We start from the raw sequence: 19,531 nt of genomic DNA on the forward strand, positions 1-19,531 counted from the left end.
CCTTCTACAGTGGCCTCAAAGGGTAGCTCTGCTGCACCTGGGGAGCAGAGACTGCCGGACTGTTTTCCTGGCCCTGAAACAGCCTCTGCCGTTATAACAGCTGCTAAATTTGTCATGAAATGTATTTGGCCTGTAGAGCTGTCTTGAGTTGAGTTTAGTTGTCTGTAGTTGAGTTCATAATGTTGTAAAGATCTACCAAAAGGTTTTATATAAGTTCCATAATTTGCAGCCTTATCATATCTGTAATCTGCATGGTCTAATCACTCAGGTCTGTTTTACTGCTAGACTGAGACTGCATGTGATGATACACTGCAACATTGCCTCTTCTCTATAGGTTAGCAAGAGAAGGCGTATATTAAAGTTTTAGCATAATTCTTTAGAAGGACAAAGTAGATTGATTAAGTGGGCTCTGATTGATGCTATGTAAATGTGTTAAAAGGAGGCAGGGAGTGCTGTTGTATGTTGTCCAGTCTGCCAGTTCTTACAGGATCCTTATTAAAAGAAAAAAAAAAAAAAAAAAAAAGTTAAAGCGGTAACATTCCTGCCAAATTACAAAATCTTGTGTTTGGAGTTGAGGTTTGTGTTTGGGAAGAGGAGAAAGCAGTTTGTCAGTCTCCCCTGACCCCCAGGAAAAAATAAAATAAAATAAAATAAAATAAAATAAAATAAAATAAAATAGGCAGCTGATGAGCTCTTGTTCAAAAACAAGAATGTGTATCTATCAGGGTAAAACCCTCCTCTGATCCCATAGCTCTACTTGGCTTCAGTCTTCTCTGCATTGTTCTGATTACAGGTGTTAAAATTATTTACTTGTATGCACAGTAGGAGAACAGAATATTGACAGAGAAGACCCACTTAAAAATCCTAAAAGAACAGTTTAACTTTTCTCAAGTGGAATTTACTGGCAGGGCTGAAGCTGTTGAACCAGTGACTTAATTTAGTCATACTAGTAAACAAAGTAGTAATTAAATAAAAAAAAAAAATACTACACCATTCTGAAAATTCTGAAGTTACACAGTTCTGAAAATGCTACAAGCTTTGGATTTCTGTGATCAGAAAACTGAAATGATAATAGCTTCAGATGACTGATAACTTTTGCATGCATCTCAAAGTAAAAAACAAAACAAACAAACAAAAAAAACTGATTTTGAGAAAGATGAATGATGTCAGCACTCATATTCTGTAACTGTTCAGCTAAAAATTATGAAATTTACATTTTGCTTTTTTTCTAATAATAACTGACGATTGTGTTAATGTTAATTGAAAATTGGGAAGACTGAATTAAAGTCAATTTGGTGATTTTAGAAAAAAAAAACTTTTTAAATTTTATAAAAAATATTAAAAAAATAATACTTTGGTTGAATTTATCTCTTCTTCATTTTTTAATGCTTCTGTGAGTTTTGATTGCACTGTAGGTTTTGGGGAGGGTGATAATACTATTGGAGCTTTGATTATTATACTTTTGAGTATTTTATCATTCTCTTTTAACATGATGTGAATATTTTTATTAATCATTATTTCTACCTGTATTGAAAAGTTTTTAACTGGTGGTCTTGGAGGGTTTTGTTAATGTGCTTTCACAAAATTGGTTTTAAAATACAGAATTAAAAAGTGACTGGTGAGAGCACATGAAAAACTCTGACCAAGCAATTGGAAATGGTCTGTCTTTGTGACTGCCAGAAAAAGAAATGTATTCTGAGGTTTGTTTGGTTCTATAAAATTCTGTAAAATAATTCATTTTAGTAAAATCCACTAAGTTTTTAGTAATATATTTTCCTTTTTTCCTTAAAATTGTGAAACCCATAGCCAACCAATAACCTGACAAAAAAGGCTACCTCATTTGATTTGAAGTTTTATAGAAAATGCCTATGCTTTATTATGTATGGATATTTTTATACTTCTCTTATGATGAAGAAAGCTATAAGCATAGATCTACTTTTTTCACTGTTGGCAGATTGCCCCATAATAGCAAGGAATGTGCAGAACACACGCTTTTCCAGTGCTGTAAAGGCGTTTTATATCTTTCCTCATCTAACACAGCTTTAGCTTTTTGTACATACAATAATAAAGACTTTGCTAAAAGCAGTGCATGGTAAACTGGCATTCTGTTTGTGATGCAGACCATCCATTTACTGCCTTGGTTTACATCTGTTTTTCAGCTTCCAGGTGTAAGATCAAAAGCTTTTTGAAACTTTAATTTACTCTAATTCTGAGGAAGCAGGGAGACACTTGACTCAGATAATGCACTGCTGAGTACAGCAGAAGTTGTTGGTTGGGCTCTGCCTGTTTAAAGAGAGCTGGCATGGAACAGGGACAGGGGGTTAATTAATGATGTTCCAGCACTGCAGTTGTAAAAAATGCATTCCCATAGACTTTGAAGGGGAAAAATCCTGAATTTATACTTATTTCATGTCATCTGACATGAAATAGCATGTTCAAGAAAGGTCAATTTAAATTTAATTAGAAGAATTAGACTTGACACCATTTAACGTTGAGCGCATAAATACTGTCCATTGCTATCAGCTTTCTTTGCTGTTGTAAGACAAAAGTTGCATGAGCACAGGACAAAGTGGGAAATTCGTCTTCTCCCAGTCCCTACCTGCATACAAGCACGATGCAGAATCCATTGTCTCCCACAAACTGATCTTCCAGTGCACTTCTGCTGACCCGCCATAGAAGTAGTTTTATCAGTGCTTTCTGCACCTGAAGCAGACCGTAACTGCAGGTACAGGAAGCACCTTGCCTGTTGTGCCTGTTAAGTGGTGTGTGTGTACCGCTGTGTGAGTAAGAACCTGAACCTCCTCCTGGGGAAGCAGTAACATTTGAAGTTGCTATTTAGCTATTGCTTTTGTTTGCTCTTTTTATTAGTCACCGTTTTAGTAGGTGCAGTCAGCAGGAGTTGAGAGAGAATAACCAGGGATTTTTGCTTTGGTCCAAGGAGAAAATGTGATGTGTTGGCACAAGATTCTATTGTCTCCTAAATTAAGTCAACTGATTTCTTAGACTGTTGCTGATAACAGCATGCACCTTACACAGCAAATCAGCTTTAAGCAAGAAGTTCAGAAGAACAGAAAAAGAGAAATGCTCGTGGCTTTAGGAGCTTTAGAAAGCCGTTTCCATGCAATGAGACCAGCTTTGGGCCAGCAACAAGAGACGGTTATGAAATCCAGGGTGCACCCAGTTTCTCTGGCCATACCTGCTTGTGCTGGTAGCAGGGACAGATTTAATGCAAAAGTTCTTGTTGTATGAGTCTGTGATCAGCAGAAATTCCAGAGTGTACAGAGGTCATCATCGTTCTATATAGAACAATATTAAGATGCAGTACTTTTGGTGCAGCTAACTTTTATTTTCATGAACACTTGTAAATAATTTACTGCCTTTACCTTTGTATAAAATTAAGTTTTTTTTGTTTTGTTTTGTTTTGTTTTGAGTTTAGTATGCCAGGAAAGAACTGAACAAATATGACCTTCAAGAAACTAGCAGTGTGCAACCTATTTTTGGATGTAGGTAAAATTCACTAGAGCCTTTGAACCAGAGATGGAGTTTTCCTGAGTTTCCTTTGTTACATGACAGTGTTTGAGTTTCCATTTTGTATCTAGGTTTATAGATTCTTAAAATCCATGTTAGTATACATGTAGTATACATGTTAGTATACAGCCTCCTCTTCTCCAGACAAAACAACCCTAGTGCCCATAGGGGAGCGGCTGAGGGCACTGGGGTTGTTTCGTCTGGAGAAGAGGAGGCTCAGGGGAGACCTTATTGCTCTCTACAACTCCCTGAAAGGAGGTTGTAGGGAGCTGGGGGTCAGCCTCTTCTCGCAGATAACTAGTGATAGGACTAGAGGGAATGGCCTCAAGTTGTGCCAGGTAAGGTTCAGATTGTAAGTCAGGAGAAATTTCTTCTCAGAAAGAGCAGACAGGCATTGGGACAGGTTGCCCAGGGAGGTGGTGGTGTCACCGTCCCTGGGAGTGTTCAAGGAAAGGTTGGATGTGGTGCTTAGGGACATGGTTTAGTGGGTGACATTGGTGGTAGGGGGGTGTTTGGACCAGATGATCTTGAAGGTCTTTTCCAACTTTAATGATTCTATGATTCTATATCATCTATATACAAACTGTCTTAACTGTATGGATGATAGCCATGGTTAAGTAGCTTAAAAGTAGTTTGTGAATATGTATAGCTTTTCAATAGTTGCTGAATAATAAAATTAAACGTCTTTTCTTCCTGCAGTATCTAGGTCTTTTTCCTGCGCTTCTCATCCACATTAAACCAAATATGTTTATTTTATTTTTTCTTCACAGATTGAAATGCTAAGGAAGAAAGTCAAAGAGAAGGAAGTATTTATCATACAGCTTTTAGAAAAAATTTCTTTCCTAGAATGTGAGGTAAGGCATTATATTATTGTAATTATTTTATGAAAGCCAATAAAATTTGAACAGGTATGATCTGATGTTACCTAAATGCATTTTTATTGTATATATTTGCTGTACTTCAGCAAATTAAACACATAATAGCAGTCAAATGAAGAACGTATGTAATACAAAGTCTTGATACCTCTACTATAGAGACAAATAAAGTTTCTGCTGTTGTTTCTCACCTTCCTGGGACTGTAGATTCTAAAAAGTAGCAGGGAGTAATAAGAGGTGTAGGTATTAAGTAGCCTGGGATTTGAGTGGTCATGAAGGTCAATTTTTCCAAATCTGTGCTCCATGTGATGGCTTTATCTACTCAATTAACTGGGATAGATGTACAATTTCAATGCTAGCTTTCTTGACATAGAATTTTATAATGGTATTATAAGTGCTTAGAAGCTTCTTAACGAATACAGTTAAGTGTTTTTTGTTTGTTTGTTTTCTGAGAAATAAGGACTCTATTTTCTCAGTAAATACTCTTACATTATTTCTTATGGGGAAAAGCCACTCTAGAACTTTTTTTTTCTTGTTTAATTAATGTAATTTAATTAACATAACTGAAATAAAATAAACTTGTGTTGAAAATTACTGTTTTACAGAATAAAGAATTACAAGATAAATTGGACTATTTAATGGAAAATCAACCAAAGACCAATGTAGAAACCAGAGATGCTGGTGTAGAATGTGATCTTCCATCCAGGTATTTCAATTTTCTGCTTGTTTATAGCAAACTTCTTCATAATGTCCTTTATTGTCACTGTGTTGGTACACTATTAGCATGAACTGTGAAGTTTTGCAAAATTTTCCTAATTTTCAAAGAGGAACTAGTAGGCACTAGGTGTAATATGCTTTAATGACTTAAGCGGTTTTAGATGCAAACGTATTGCAGACCTTCCGGGAATACTTAGTTACAGTAACATGTTTTAAGCAGGGAGTAAAGCTAGAAGTCAAGAGATCTGACTTTGTGAAATGCAGAAAATACTAATGAAACGTCTGCTAGCACCACAGCAGAAGACAATAGACACCACTGCCCTGAGCCAGTTTAATGCTGGTTTCATGCATGCTTTATTCTGTGTTCCACCAGATGCATCAAGAACCATTTTAAACGGCAGGTAATACCAACAGAAACGTTTCAGGGCTGCAGAAATTTTTGGAGCTATGCTAGGCCTAAGTGGACAATTGCCAAGTAAACAGCACAGTCAGATTACCACTTCTTCGCCTGTCTCTGTTCTGTGGTGGAGGGTGGCTCTGTAGCCAGGTTTAGTAAAGATTCAGCCATAGTGCCTTCCCTTCTCCTCCTCCTCCTCCCCATCCTCTGTTCCAAACGCTGCACTAGGGTTGTACTGAGCCCTGGAAACAATGCTATGGACTTGCTCTTGAATCTCTCCCCGAGCAAACCTTTGCAAGGAGGGGCAAAACAGTACAGTAATGAGGATCATTGCATAGCACTTTTACTACCAACAGGTAAACTAGTTCATTTTAACTGCACTGCAAATTGAATCATTTAGTTTGAGGAATGTAAATTAGCATTTGAAATCCACGCTAGCATATGAAATGCAAACTAAAATTTCCCTTCCCTATTTAAAAATACACGCATGAGAGCGTTCAGCCTAGAGCAGATTTTAATGGTATGAACTTTGAAACATCAGAAACAGTGCTTTTCACTTAGGACACCAACATATTTTTGCGTCAGGATGTAAATATCTTTGTTGTCCTCTCTGGGTCCCCTTTGTATATTACCACAAATCCTACTTATCTGATATTCTTTCAGTTTTTGAGATTTATCTTTGACTTCTATGCAGTTTTGCTTTTATGGAATTACACTTCACAATTAGTTGCGTTCTTAAATTTAATGCTACTATCTTCACTGTTACAGGATCCTTCAGCAAAGCAGCTCTATTGCTGAACATTCCAATATGAGCTCCAGCAGAGCTCAAACTGTCAATTTGTTTGTCAAAGCTGGAAATGATAGTTAATTTCTTAGCTACAGAAATTTAAATAGATATCTTTAAAGACTTTTTAGCCGTGTATATTTGTAGCCAGCATGTAAATTTGTCAGTATCAGTCATGTTTTTTATCAAATATACGTTGTGGCATTATAGAAAAGAAATATGGAACATACCATTGCATTGAATAGTTTAATTTTAGCCCAACAATGTCAATAACAAGGCACAAGCTCATTGTAGTGGCACTTCGAGCCATCTGACATTAATTCTGTAATTTTTGTTTTGTCTCCTTAACAGTACAAGTATTGAGAACAGAAGATCTCCTGAAAGTGCAAGGCCAGTGAGGACATACACCCCATTCAAGAGAGTGTTGGAATTTAGCACAAAGAACAGTACGTCTTGAGCATTCAGGTCAATGTGCTTTCTAAATACAGGCAAATATTTTGCGCCTTTGCAGCTTGATTAGATACATTTTTATCAAGTCATAGAGAAGAACAGCAGCATGGAGTCTTGCTACATTTATCCTGAAAGCAGCTTTTTAGTAGCTTCATATCTGAAGTTACTGCGGACATTAACTGTGAGGGAGATATGCAAGAAGAGGTATAAATGAAACGGCAGTCATTATTGCTTCTTTAGAAGCTGTCTAGTGCAATGTCATTTCAAATAACTGTAAGGAAGGAGTTGTATAGCTGTACAGATTTTCTTCAAATGTGTTCTATTTGTATAATGAATCTCTAATATATTTTATTTTCAATACTGCCAGGGGAAGAATCTGAAACTACCCTGACAGAGGGCATTAATCTGAAAGCTCTCCCTTTGTGTACGAAGTGTGAGGGCTGTTCATTTCTATCATAGAGACCTGCGGAGATTGAGGGCTCCATTCCCCTGGAATAGATTCACTAGTAACCAGCACTCGTTTGATGGAAGGGGAGATGGAACTGGACTGTTCTCAAAGAATGCCCTCAACACATGCAGATGAATGTCATGTTTGTTGCTCAAAACAGTAAGCGATAGAGCAGCTTTATGATGGGCTTTGCTTTGTTAGATGAGGCACTGGTTTGTACTTGCCAGTCATGGGGTAGAGTGACTATTGGTTTTACATTCAATAGGAATTGTGTAGGGTTTTTTTTTTAATTACTTTTGCATTAGATGAAGGAATTCTCACTAAACAGCATTTTGCCTACAGCAACTTGTAGCAGTTTCTGCAATTCCTATAGCAATAGCAATTTTGAATCGGGATTTTGATCTTAAGTAGTTTGTTTTCCAAAACACTTAAAATCTTATCCCTGTCTTCAAAATACCAGCAGGAGTTACTGCATCTACTACTGAACTTATTTAAATATATATAGTGTATTTTTTACATTTTGTTTAAATCTCCTGCCTTTACTGAACTAAAACGAATTTATTAGTATTTTCTTGTAGTGCTATTAACATGAATGCAGGGCAGACTATTTTTTTATTACAGTAACTGCAATAGAAAACAACTTATGTTCTGTATGACTAATACTGTTCTTGCATTGAATGTCAACCCCAGAGGTATTCACTGCCACAAGGCTTCAGAGTGATTGCTTTTGTCTCCAATTAAATACAAGTTCTTAAATTCAGCAGTCTGTTAAAATTAAATATACTCAAAGTTGTACTTAAAATAATAAAACTCCCCTCATAATCCCAATTTTATTCCTGCATTATTTCATGGTTTTCTGAATTTGTTAGTTTTGTTTATTCTGTAACTGTGCTGTTTAACTAGTAAATAAAGAAGCCTGGATTGGAGAATGTTTTGATGTAGTACATCACAGGAACGAGAATTGTGTGATGTAATTAAAGCTCCAGCTTTTATGCTTAGATCATCCTCTATTTGCATGTAAGTTATTTTTTTCTCTTATGACATGTTCAACTCTTGAGGACTTTGAATGGTTCTTACTTTTTAGAAAGTCAAACACAGTACTGTGGGTTGTATTATGCATAGAATTCAAGAGAAACTGCAATCAAAGTCATTGACAAAAAGGTAAAATATCTACTGTGTGAAGTAAGCCTGTAATCTTTATTGGGATGGAATAGCATTTCTTTTAAAGAGAACAATGCATAATTACAACAAGTTAATAGCTATCAAGGAAACTCATTTACTTTGCATGTGATAAATGAGTGAGAATGATCTCATAGGTATCAAAAGGCCAAAGAAAATCCCAGCTGTTGCATTAGTGAACAGAAATAATACCACACATTTGCTTAAATTGCTTACCTCTTTTAGGTGTAAAACTTTTTTTTTTTTTTTTTTTTTTTTTTTTTTTTTTTTTTGAGCTAGAAAGGGCTTGAAGAGAAGGTCCCTGAGAATTAAGTCAGCTGCTCCCTATCAAAAGTCCTTCAGAGGAAGCACCCTCATTATGCAAAGCAGAGGAATAGTCCTATAGTCTTGCACCACAATACCAATGACAAGAAAACAGCTGTAGTCTTAACCTGCATTTTTGATTGAAAGAAGTTTTGGTGCTTGAGTGGGTTTGAACAAAGTTCCCAAGTAACAGTTAATTTGATCAATAACTGAGTTAGGTTATGAACAGCCAAGATCTTGAACTGAAACTCTAAATGAGAATATATTTAAATTGGAAGTCTATGTTGATGAACCTAAAAGATGATGGGTAATCACCCAGCCCAAATTTCAGGCACAAGCTTTGTACATGTGTATCGTATCTCCCTCTAGTGGCTGATAACAGCAAAAAGATTTGCTGATATTTGGACAAAATCAATTTTGGAGAGAAATACTAGAGACTAATCCTGTCTGTTCATATTAATATCCATAAGGGATGCAATCTCAGGTCATTGCATAATGCCTGTTACCATTTTATGTGCCCAAAAAGTTAGATTGTATTTCAGAATTTTAATTCTGAACCATGGTTGGTGAGTTACCATCAAAACAAAATGAATAGATGAAGGCTTTATTTATAGATTAATGAAAATGCAGGTTGTTGTAAAAGGAATACATAGACTGGAATTTTTAAGTGTTATTTCTCTGTCTGGTTTTGGCCAGAATTCAGAAAACAGAACCTGGTAACTGAAGAGCTCAGAGAACGGTAGTAGAGACAAGGATGAATCAAGATGCTGTTCTAATGCAGTCTTCAAAAGGAAGTTCTCTCTGTTTTTAATAGATTTCTGAGTATCTCTCTGAAAATATTGCAAGATATTTGAGATTTGCAAAGTTATAATCATCTGCTCAAAATTTTGCCAAGACTGCAGCAATCTTTCCTGCAAAAGTGTTCTGTGTAAACTGTCTTTGTTATTTGATGACAAATGTCATTTTTTCAAAATATAACAAGGATTGAAGTTTATACTGTATTTTAGAGCATTTTGATATTTAGTGAGATGTATGAGCATTATTTGATTGGACTATTAGTCTAAATTTGGTAACTGTGAAGAAAAGGAGAGGAACAGTATTTATATAATTGTGTTACATGAAAATATAGGGCTTTCCAGTCAAATCAGCAGCCATGTAAATTAGCAGAAATAATAACAAATCTGACTGAAAAGACTGTAATGCTTCAGTATAATTCTTTTTCAGTTTGTGATTGGATAACTTAGTACTATAAGACTAGAAACTAGTAAAATCTCTGTAAACATCAATAAAAGCCATATAGTTAAGTACCAGAAAGTGCATTAAATGTAAGTCAATTGTATGACTTCATTTGTACCATGGTAAGTGTTCTACTGTGATTTCAGTTCTTCTGGAAAGTATTTTGGGATACAGTTTTCATATATGCTGTATAAATAATGCAATTGAATTGTATGCTTTTAAAACATCCTGTATGTAAGACCTGAAAAGGTTAAATTGCAATAAATATTGTATTTAAACTTTTTGTTCTGTTATATAAACACTCAGAAATAAACTTACCTTTAAACCTTTAAAACTCTTACTCTACATAATTGTGTTTGTTCAAAACATGTATGAATGCAAAAGTGGTTACTCTGCAGCCTTGACGTTCTTGTCAGTGTTTCCTTTGGCAGATGTGCTCCTGAGAACAGGAAGACACTCCCTTGCTAAAGACTAAAGACTCTTCTCAAAGCCAAGTAAAAAAAAAGTAGACAAACTCTTTTATGAACTAAAGAACTATTGACGTGCACAGGATAAACAAGAACTGGGCAATGTAGCACTCACAAAAACAACAAAAATCTTCAGATCCCACAGATAACATCTGAACACATCTGGGGTGATGCTCTCCAACTTTAAGAGGAATACGATTGGGATGAATGTGGCCCACTTTCTTTTTTCTTTTCTTGTTTTTTTTTTTTTTTTTAAGTTTATATCCATTCATTGATGATAGCAATTTATCTTTGAGGCAATCACAGTTAAGCAAGCCACATCAACTACTTAAGAAGAGGTTTGACAAAAATGACAATTACAGTGTTGCTGGTTTGCGGTGCTCAGCTGTAGAATGTGAAGGTTTTTACTTGACTAATACTTCCCTGTGTGTGTACTCAGAAGAAATTGCCAAAAGCGCCTTGTAAAATCTTGAGATCGACAATGTTCAGTGCTGAAACTAGAAAATAGGATTCTGCAAGTTGCAGTCTACAGCTTTTGGGAGAGGCTTCAAATCCTCATTTTGACATCCAAAGGCTTTTACTCATGGATGGGTAAGCAGATAGGTAACAAGTTAGTACTTTCTACATTAAGTCTGTAATTCTGTACAGGAAACACCTGCTTCAAGAATGGAGGTGTACATGCTGAACTATTTCATTCCACTTGCATTTTATTTCATTCCTATTCAGCATTTGGAGATTTTTGTATGTAGAAGAAGAAATGTGCTTAAGAGTCCTGAAGAGTTAAGGCCCTTCCAACTCTAGTTTCACCACTAGAACATGGAAGAAGCACGGGAAAACAAGACAAAAGTGGTAGAAGTCATCTATAACTTCAGGTATGTGAAAACTTCCAAAAATAGAAAGAACCTGGTGGATTAAAGAAAAAAAATATGTAAAAATGTGCACCTATGAGTTTATAGTATTCTATAAAGGTGTGTATGGTCTGTAGACACACTACAATAATTTGAATTGCTTCCCAAATGTAAACCACTACACTGAAAGGTATGAGAAAACATAAGATAGCCTTTACAATGTTTTTGTTTTGTTTTTAGAGAAGTAAGGTTAAGGAAGGAGTTTTTTTCCTTTAAATTAAAGAAAATAAACTATTACAAAGATAAATCATGCTGATTTTAAAAATTCATTTAAAAAAAAAAAAAAAAAAGTGAAATAGAAAAAATAGTACCAATATTTGGACTGAAGATGAATCATTTCCATTATCTGGGGAGTGGTTTACTCTGTGTAGTTTGATTCTACCTCCCCTGCCCCGCACTATTTCCACCTAGCACCAGAGAAACTATAAGTATGTTACCTGTCTCAAAGCCTAATTTCTAAAGTCGTCTTTCCTCCTTTTCTTAGTAAAGAGAATTAGGAGTAATATTTATGCATTTATTAAAATAGAAGAAAGGAAAGGAGGACAATGGAAATTATACCTGTAACAGAAAAGAATCAAGAGTGTTAGCTTTATTTTTAATACCAGTTTTGCACAGACCTGGACATTTCTGATGGAAAAACTTTTCCACGTGAAAAATTTAGGCAGGTAAACTTCACATCTATCTCACTCAAAATGCCACATGACTAGAATACATCAGCTGAGTGGTACTTGTCATTGGTAAAACAGAAATACAAAAGGCACAGACAAATGGCTGTGCAGTGTTCCTTGCAACTGGTGTAAACTTAAACTTAAAAAAAAAAATCTATGCTAGAGCAAGTTACTTATTATTTGAATATCTTTCTTTCCATCTATATTATACACAACAATGAATACTCTTGGGCCACTAGAACCGTGCGTTATCCATGAAGGAGATTATGGTATTCCAAAACTTAACACTTGAACTTTAAAGATGAGCAATATGACTTCCCAATGACTGGGACAAATAAATTTCTGGGACAAATAATGACTTGGTGAATGATGTTCCAAGTGAGGATACAGAATGATCGATCATGATCCCAGCAGTCATGCTACTAGGACACTTTACCCTCTTCATCTTCTGTTTCCTTTTTCTGTGTTTATGCAGGTTAGCAGATAAACTAACTCACCAGCATCACTTTTCTGCATATGTAGTAACAGCAGTTGAACTGAGATGAGCCATCATCATGTGAGTGTAGAGCAGATGTCAAATAAGATTTTTCCATTTAGACTCCCACATGGGCAGAAGCAGTTTCCATGCCCAACCTTCCCATTTTGTCCAGTGTGCGCAGGAGAAAGAGGCTAAAAGGAAAGATTAAACATCCCTTCTTGCAAGCTGCAGAAATGCTACGTAGACAGCATAACTTAGGATGGCATTACAGAGACAGCAACTCGGAGAACTTGTGTTCTACAACTGTGAGTGATCTCCTGGTAAGGGGAAAGAAAAAAATATATATATATTTTTTCTCTTCCCTGAACTCTTAAGGAAAATTCCCTGAGTGATTTTCTTGGGAAATGATTCAGGTTGTACATAGCAGGCAGCAAAATGTTCCCTTCAACTAGGCACTTAACTTGGCTTTTCTCCCCCCAGTCGTGGTATTTTTCCATGGGTAGCTGCCTACTTGATTAATCTCATTTCCCCTGGTCCTCAGCCTTCCCCTTCACCTTCCAGCTGAGCAAACAAAGGGCCGGGCAGCCATTTTAAAATGCTTCCTCCTCCATCCCTGCGGGACAGGCCTCTGCTCATCCTGTTTGTGAAACAGCTGCTTTAGCCATCTCGGAGAAACGTCTCTGCGCTGTGGCACGCACCACGGAGCCTCAGCTGGGACCAACTTCAGCAGGCCCAGCTCTGCCTCCTGGCGCTGCTGTTCGTAAGGACCTCAGCGCTGCTGGATGGAGTGGACATGGCCTTTGTGGTGTTAAGGCAGCTGGATGGAAGGGACATGGTGTTTGTGGTGCTAAGGCAGGTGGATGGAGGGCACCTGGTGTTTGTGGTGCTAAGGCAGGTGGATGGAGGGCACCTGGTGTTTGTGGCGCTGAGGCGGTGGGATGCGGGGAGGTGAAGGTTGTGTGATAATTTGAGTTTCTCTATTCGCTCTCTGCGTTATATGGAAGCGCGTTTAAACACCATGTAGAAAGAGAAATTGTAACAAAACCCTGAAGGCTGCACCTCGAGTGCACCCTGCACCCTGCTGAGAGGCACCCAGCGGGCGGGCAGCGCGAGGCGTTACTCGGCCAGCACGCCGAGCAGGGCAGGGCGGAACGCTTCGCCCCGCCGTCGCCTTCCTCCCAAGCTTGGCCCTGCCGCCCCGCCGTGGCTTCCGCCAAGATGGCGGCGCCCAGAGGGGCGCGGAAGCGGCGGGCATGGCGGCGGCGGCGGGCGGCCTGCGGGGCCGGAGCCTGGCCGAGCTGCGGGAGATGCTGAGGCGGCAGCGGCGGCTGCTGGCGGACCGGTGAGCGCGGCGCCGGGACGGGACGGGCGGGCGGGCCTCCCCGCCGCCTCCGCGTAAATAAGCGTCTCGTTTTCTTGTAGGAAATTCATCGAGAGGCTGCCCGATAAGGGTCAGAAGATCGCCGATCTCGCCGAAAAGCTCCAGCTCGCCATCCTGCAGGAGGAGGAGGCGGCGAGGACGGCGGAGCTGCTGTCTGCTGTCAGGCTGGAGCTGCAGGCAAAGCAGGAGGAGGACACGCAGAGCCGAGAGCGTTCCTCAGCCCCGAGCAGGAACTCTGCTGTTAAAGAAGCTCCCGAGGTGCCTTCCCAAGAGCAGGAGGCTGAATGTGTTGGGCAAGGGGCCACAAAAACAGCTGTAGAAAATCAAAGGACTCTGGGAGATGATGATAAAATAGAGACTGTTCCAAAAGATCAAGGTCTTCTTTGTGAAGTTGTCTCCCAGCCAGCTACAAGCAGTCACGTGAGAAATGCTGGGCAGATATCTCAGAGCAATGCTGACGATGGTGCAGGGAGTACAGGTGCTACAGACAACAACAGAGATACGTTGGTTGATGCCTTCCGAAAAGTTACTATTGCAGATGGTGATAATAGTGAAAAAGTATTGGAAAAAGAGCAGAACGTGGCTAAGCATAAAGGCAATATCTTTGGAAGTCTGCACCCCAAGACACCGCATTATATTGAAGTTCTAGAGTCCAGAGCCAAGAACCCAGTCATAAAAAAAAGCAAATTCAGAACAAATGTGTAAGTATTATTAGGAAAAAAAAAAAAAAAAAAGAAATAATTGACTTGTGTAAAATTGGAAATGTTGCAGAAAAAGCATGGTGAGTTTATTTTCTTATAGTGATCCAAGGGATTTAAAGCCATGAGACATCATTATATGTTAGCATACTGGCTCTTTAGCGTTAAGTACTGCACAGCCTCAATACTGAATGGTGATTTAATTCAACCAATTTGGTAAAAACAAAAGTCATAAATCTTCTTAAGCTACAAAGCTCTTAAACAATTGGCAAAAATTTGTTCTGAATTGATTTTAGTATTTATAAAACTTTAACAGCAGGGGACCTTTTGCTTTTCTTGCATCTCTACAGAAACTGCAGTTCACATTGTATTGGCAATAGAAACAATTTCTATTTCCTTGGACTCCCAAAGCATTGCTGTTTGGTGCTTGCCAAATCACTGGCCTACCTTTTTTGTTCACCCTCAGGAGTAACTTGTGATATTGTTTATCTGTAGAGGCGGTGTATACATGTATTACTAAGGAAAAGATTGATCTTGTTATTTATTTGTGGATGGCGTCACAACACTCCATGTTTTCTTTCAACTTTTCTACTCTTGCATGATGAAAATAAGTTTTAGAACTGAAGCAGTTCAACTTTGTATTTCAAATACGGGTCACAGCTTCTGTGTTTTATTGCTTGTAGATTATCAGGAGAGCAAAGTGGATCATCTCATGGTTCCTCATCCAGTCAGTCACCTGGGGGAGTTGGCTCTCCAATTACTGCTGAAGAAAGACGACTTCGAGATAAGAAACATTTGAATGACATCACAGCAGCTCGGCTACCACCACTTCACCATGCCCCTGCTAAGCTATTATCCATAGAGGAATCCATAGCAATTCAGATACAACAAAAAGAAGCTTATGAGGTAAGTATTTGTGATTTAGTCTTGAAAACTAAGTACTTAATTACTACACACGCACACAAAAATATATATATAACATCTTTGATACTGTTGAATTTGGTGATGAAATTGAGATTGCCAGACTGAAGAAAAGCACTTTTTCTTGTATTTGAATTTCTTAAAACTGTGATTAAAAAATGTATTTATCCCTTCTGAAACTGCTATTCCTGCATTAATGAAAATTTATTGTCACACTTCATGTGCAGTTACGTTAACTTCATTACAGTCTCTTTACCTCTAACTAGAAAGTATAAACCTTGCCTACTAGCCTTTAATTTGCTTTCAGTCCTTCCAGAAATGAAAGACTAGTAGTGTTTGGTATTCTTAAAATAAGCAAGTAGCTGTATTTGCCTTAGTTTATGCTGTGCCTGAAGAATCCAAGTTCTGAAGTTCTTCAATGTTAAGGGAATTTCTTGCTAAATTCTCTTCTAATGGATTTTGATTTTAACTTTCTGGGTGATGCTGAGCTAATGTTTCAAACTAGACAGTACAGTAAAAGTGTTTGTTGCTACTTATTGTATTACAAGCACTTGCTAATATAGTCTTCTTGATACTTGAAGGGAGATAATTTATTTGTAAAATGGATTTTTTTTTCTGGGGTTGCTGAATGAAGAGCTATTGCTACATGGATACTGTACAAGTCTGCTATATAGACTGATTTTGTTCTGTTAAAGCTGTCATAAGTATATCACAGATGAGGACTGCCAAAAGGGGATTTTCGGTTTTTTAACTCAAAAAAAAAAAAAGTCAATCTTCAGATATCAATGGCACAATTATATACTAATGTAAAAAAAATTTTCACCAGTTACTAGAAATTTTAACGTCTACTGTGACGTTACTGATATTATTACATTGAGTTTCTCCTCTAGTATATTTGTTTGATAAAAATGACAAAAACACTTCTAACTTAATTCTTTTATTTTTTTTTATTTTTTTTTAATAGGAAATGCAAGCCAAGCTTGCAGCACAGAAGCTTGCAGAGAGATTGAATATAAAAATGATGAGCTTTGAACCAGAGGGGGAGGCCGCAATGCAATACAGAGAAGTGAGAGATGAAGATTATTTTTCAGCAGAGGACTGAATTCAAGAAGGGATGTCTGAGGATGAACCATGTAGCTGATCATTCTGCAGTACTTCTTAAAACCCAGACGTGAATATGGAGAGTCATTGATCTAGTCAGTTATTTCTGAAAATTTTAACATTACAGCTGTGGGAAGGGTTCTTTATAAACCTTATATTTATAAGTGTTAAGTGGCAACCCCAAGTGTTATTTGGAGACCTTTTTAGGAGCACTTGGGGCAGTTAAGCCTTGTGGAAAGCCTAATAGTTTTCAACTATAGTAAAAACAAGCTCCTTAACACACTTTTGCAGGCTATGATGAAATCATCTACAAGAGAAGATTTCTTCTGTGAAGAAATGTGAGTGCAAAGGGCATCATAACTCATATCCATAAAGTTAGCTAAGGTGCCTGTGAACTGCTGGATGGAAACTGCATGTATGAAATGTATGCATGTATGTCTTGTATAAATGTAAGATACTTCCTCCATTGAGGCATAAACTATTTAAGATGATCTTGCTTTTACCATATGGTGACAATACATGCCTGGTTAACTAAGTAATTTGCAGCCTAACTATCACACACTTGTCTTCTTATCACATGAGAACTTGTTTCTGTGCCCATAGCTTAAGATAACACATTTTGCCATTGTACTGTAAATAGGTACAAAATTTCTTTCTTTTCTAATTCAAATTTTGTTTGGGCTTTAAGGGATTCTGCTATTTCATTTTTGGAGATTACTGCCAAGCACATCAAGAGATCAAGTTAATCTGAAGACTTTAATGTTTTTATTAAAGGCCTCAGTGTTTTTCCATATTTTTGTACAGTGCTTTCAAACTTTGGAATACTATTTTTTCATAATTTGATACTGTAAATTAACAGATCCACCCTCTGGTTTTCTTAGAGAAAATAAGTTCTGTGTATTTTGCAGATTTATCTGTTCTTTGAAGATTAAAACAAAAGTCTTCCTTATTGTAACATTTTCTGCCTTTCATTATGAATTTTGCAAGGTTAGGAACACAAATGAGAGGTATTGTGCAATGATGTTACGCTGCTGACTAGCATATTCAAACCCTGTTATGAGTTCATTTTAGTTTTAAAAAAAAAACAAACCAACACACATTCTCAGATTCCATGTCTGGCCTGGCAAAACCTGTTTTCTGAGGTACTCCAGCAGCAATGCGTAAGGGGCAGCTCTATGTGAAAGGCTTCCCCTGGATGTGAACATATTCCTGCAGGAGTGGTGTCCCTGGAAACCAAGATAGGAGGCATTCAAAAAGCTGCATAATATTTAGAAAAGGAGGCTGAAAATCCCTACCACTTCTTGAGTGCATAAAGAAGTTAATGCTATGAACAGTGCTTTACAAGCAGGCACTTACTCTTTTCCAAACACTCCATAAGCTCGTAAGTAGTCCCTGTGGTACAGTCCATGCCCTGGCACTGCGGTTTGACAGGCAGAACTGCTGCTAAGCTAATACGTGGCTTTTTTTTCCGCTATGTCATCTGTGATGCCTCTTCCTATACCCTTTCCTCTCACTGTTTTCTTTTTCTAATTGTTTCTTGGCTTCTGGACTCTGCTTTTCCCTTCTCCTCATAAGACCCATCCATTCCTAAGAGCAAGTTCATATTCTACATCTGCACCACCTATTCCCTTTTGTATCCCATATCACTTCCAGCTAAATGCGAACATATTAAACTTGCGCCATGTGTCGTGCATCTTCCTGCCATTGTTATCTCCTCTTGCTTTCTGCGGGTCCATCTAAATAACCAGACACCTTCTGCATACCTCAGTCACTTGAGTACCTTGTGGAGACCTGAATGTCTGTGTTTTCTGCCACAGCTGCTCTTTCACTGAGGCTTCTCATGCTTTCTCATTTCCTATCTTGGTTTCAGACTGTGCTGGTGTTTGCCACTTCCAGGCCTTGTGACCTTGTCCTTACCACGTACCTCTCCTGTTGAGTGGTTGGTTTGTTTGTTTTTGTGCTCCTGCTTCATCCTCATGGCTTCTTACTGTCACTTGTCTTCATCAGCACTGATTTTTGGCACGTTTTCAGTCTTTCAGACCTCAGTTCCCATATTGATAACCCATGTGATCCCTCCACTGCATGTGTTTCTCTCCCCAGCCTCTTTCTTCAGTGTGTGGCACTGGCTGCACAGGAGGCCAGTGGAGCATTCTTCTCTAGTGGATGCAGGTCACCTCTCAGATCACCGTTGCCATCCCTGCTCCCTACTACTAGTCTGGTTGAGTCTCGTCATTGGTCTTCCCTTTATTTCAGTCTGTTGAACTTCCTGAGGACAAGGGGCATCAGAGGTGTATTGCCTTTCCCTTTGCTGCTGCACAAAGCACAGGTTGTTACCATTTCCAGGCCTGTGTGTATCTGTCCCTGTTAAGATCATCACCCTTGTCGTATTGCCTGTGCTGTTGCACCCTTTTCAAGTTGTGTGTGGTTTTTCCATACTGGCTTTTCAGTGCTAAAGGAATTTTCACAAAGCTGCGCAGTTAAGAATTTGTTTTCTAGATTACTGAAGTCTAGCTTAATGTGGGTTTCATAATAATGAAAATTACATTCTCTTCAGTGTGTTTTCTAGGCTTTTGCTTTCTAAACTTTATGATGGAAGCTGTCGTGGGAGGTTGTTCCCAAATTCTGAATGCAGATGTGTACTCTGTGCTAAGATTTTGTGAGTGGCAGAAAAGCGAAGTTAGGTATAAAGAGTCCCATGATAAGGAGGATGTGCAATCCAGGAGCTTGTTACAGGTTAGAGAATAAGAGGGTGAATCCTGAATGGTTTAGCCATCCTGAATTAAGTTTCTTCTCACATGTAGTATTGTTACTGTGTATTTCACTGTTCTCAGGTTACAGAACATTTCAAAGCATACACTGGGAATCGAGGATCTTGCTCTGTTTTATTGGAGTGAACTGTTTTGTCGGAGTGGACTGTTAATCTGGCAGAAAATAAAGAATTGAAATTGTGTTTTTGAAATTCTTGTGTGGATAATGTTTTGTTTTGACCATG

The 19,531-nt window shown here is 38.0% G+C and overlaps 1 protein-coding gene across 1 annotated transcript in view; it reads left to right on the forward strand.

Moving 5' to 3' along the window:
- The window catches only part of LOC309882243 (myocardial zonula adherens protein-like), a 57,356-nt gene extending 37,864 nt beyond the window's left edge, over positions 1-19,492 (forward strand). The window contains exons 11-17 of the mRNA XM_082769146.1: positions 4,299-4,382; positions 5,009-5,109; positions 6,653-6,755; positions 13,527-13,780; positions 13,861-14,520; positions 15,201-15,423; positions 16,403-19,492. Coding sequence (XP_082625272.1) covers positions 4,299-4,382; positions 5,009-5,109; positions 6,653-6,755; positions 13,527-13,780; positions 13,861-14,520; positions 15,201-15,423; positions 16,403-16,540 — 1,563 coding nt within the window. The 3' untranslated portion in view covers positions 16,541-19,492. The remainder of the gene's footprint in view (positions 1-4,298; positions 4,383-5,008; positions 5,110-6,652; positions 6,756-13,526; positions 13,781-13,860; positions 14,521-15,200; positions 15,424-16,402) is intronic.
- The last annotated feature ends 39 nt before the right edge of the window (positions 19,493-19,531 follow it).

This window comes from Aythya marila (assembly GCF_965140915.1).
Source record: "Aythya marila genome assembly, chromosome: 11".
NCBI classification, from domain to species: domain Eukaryota; kingdom Metazoa; phylum Chordata; class Aves; order Anseriformes; family Anatidae; genus Aythya; species Aythya marila.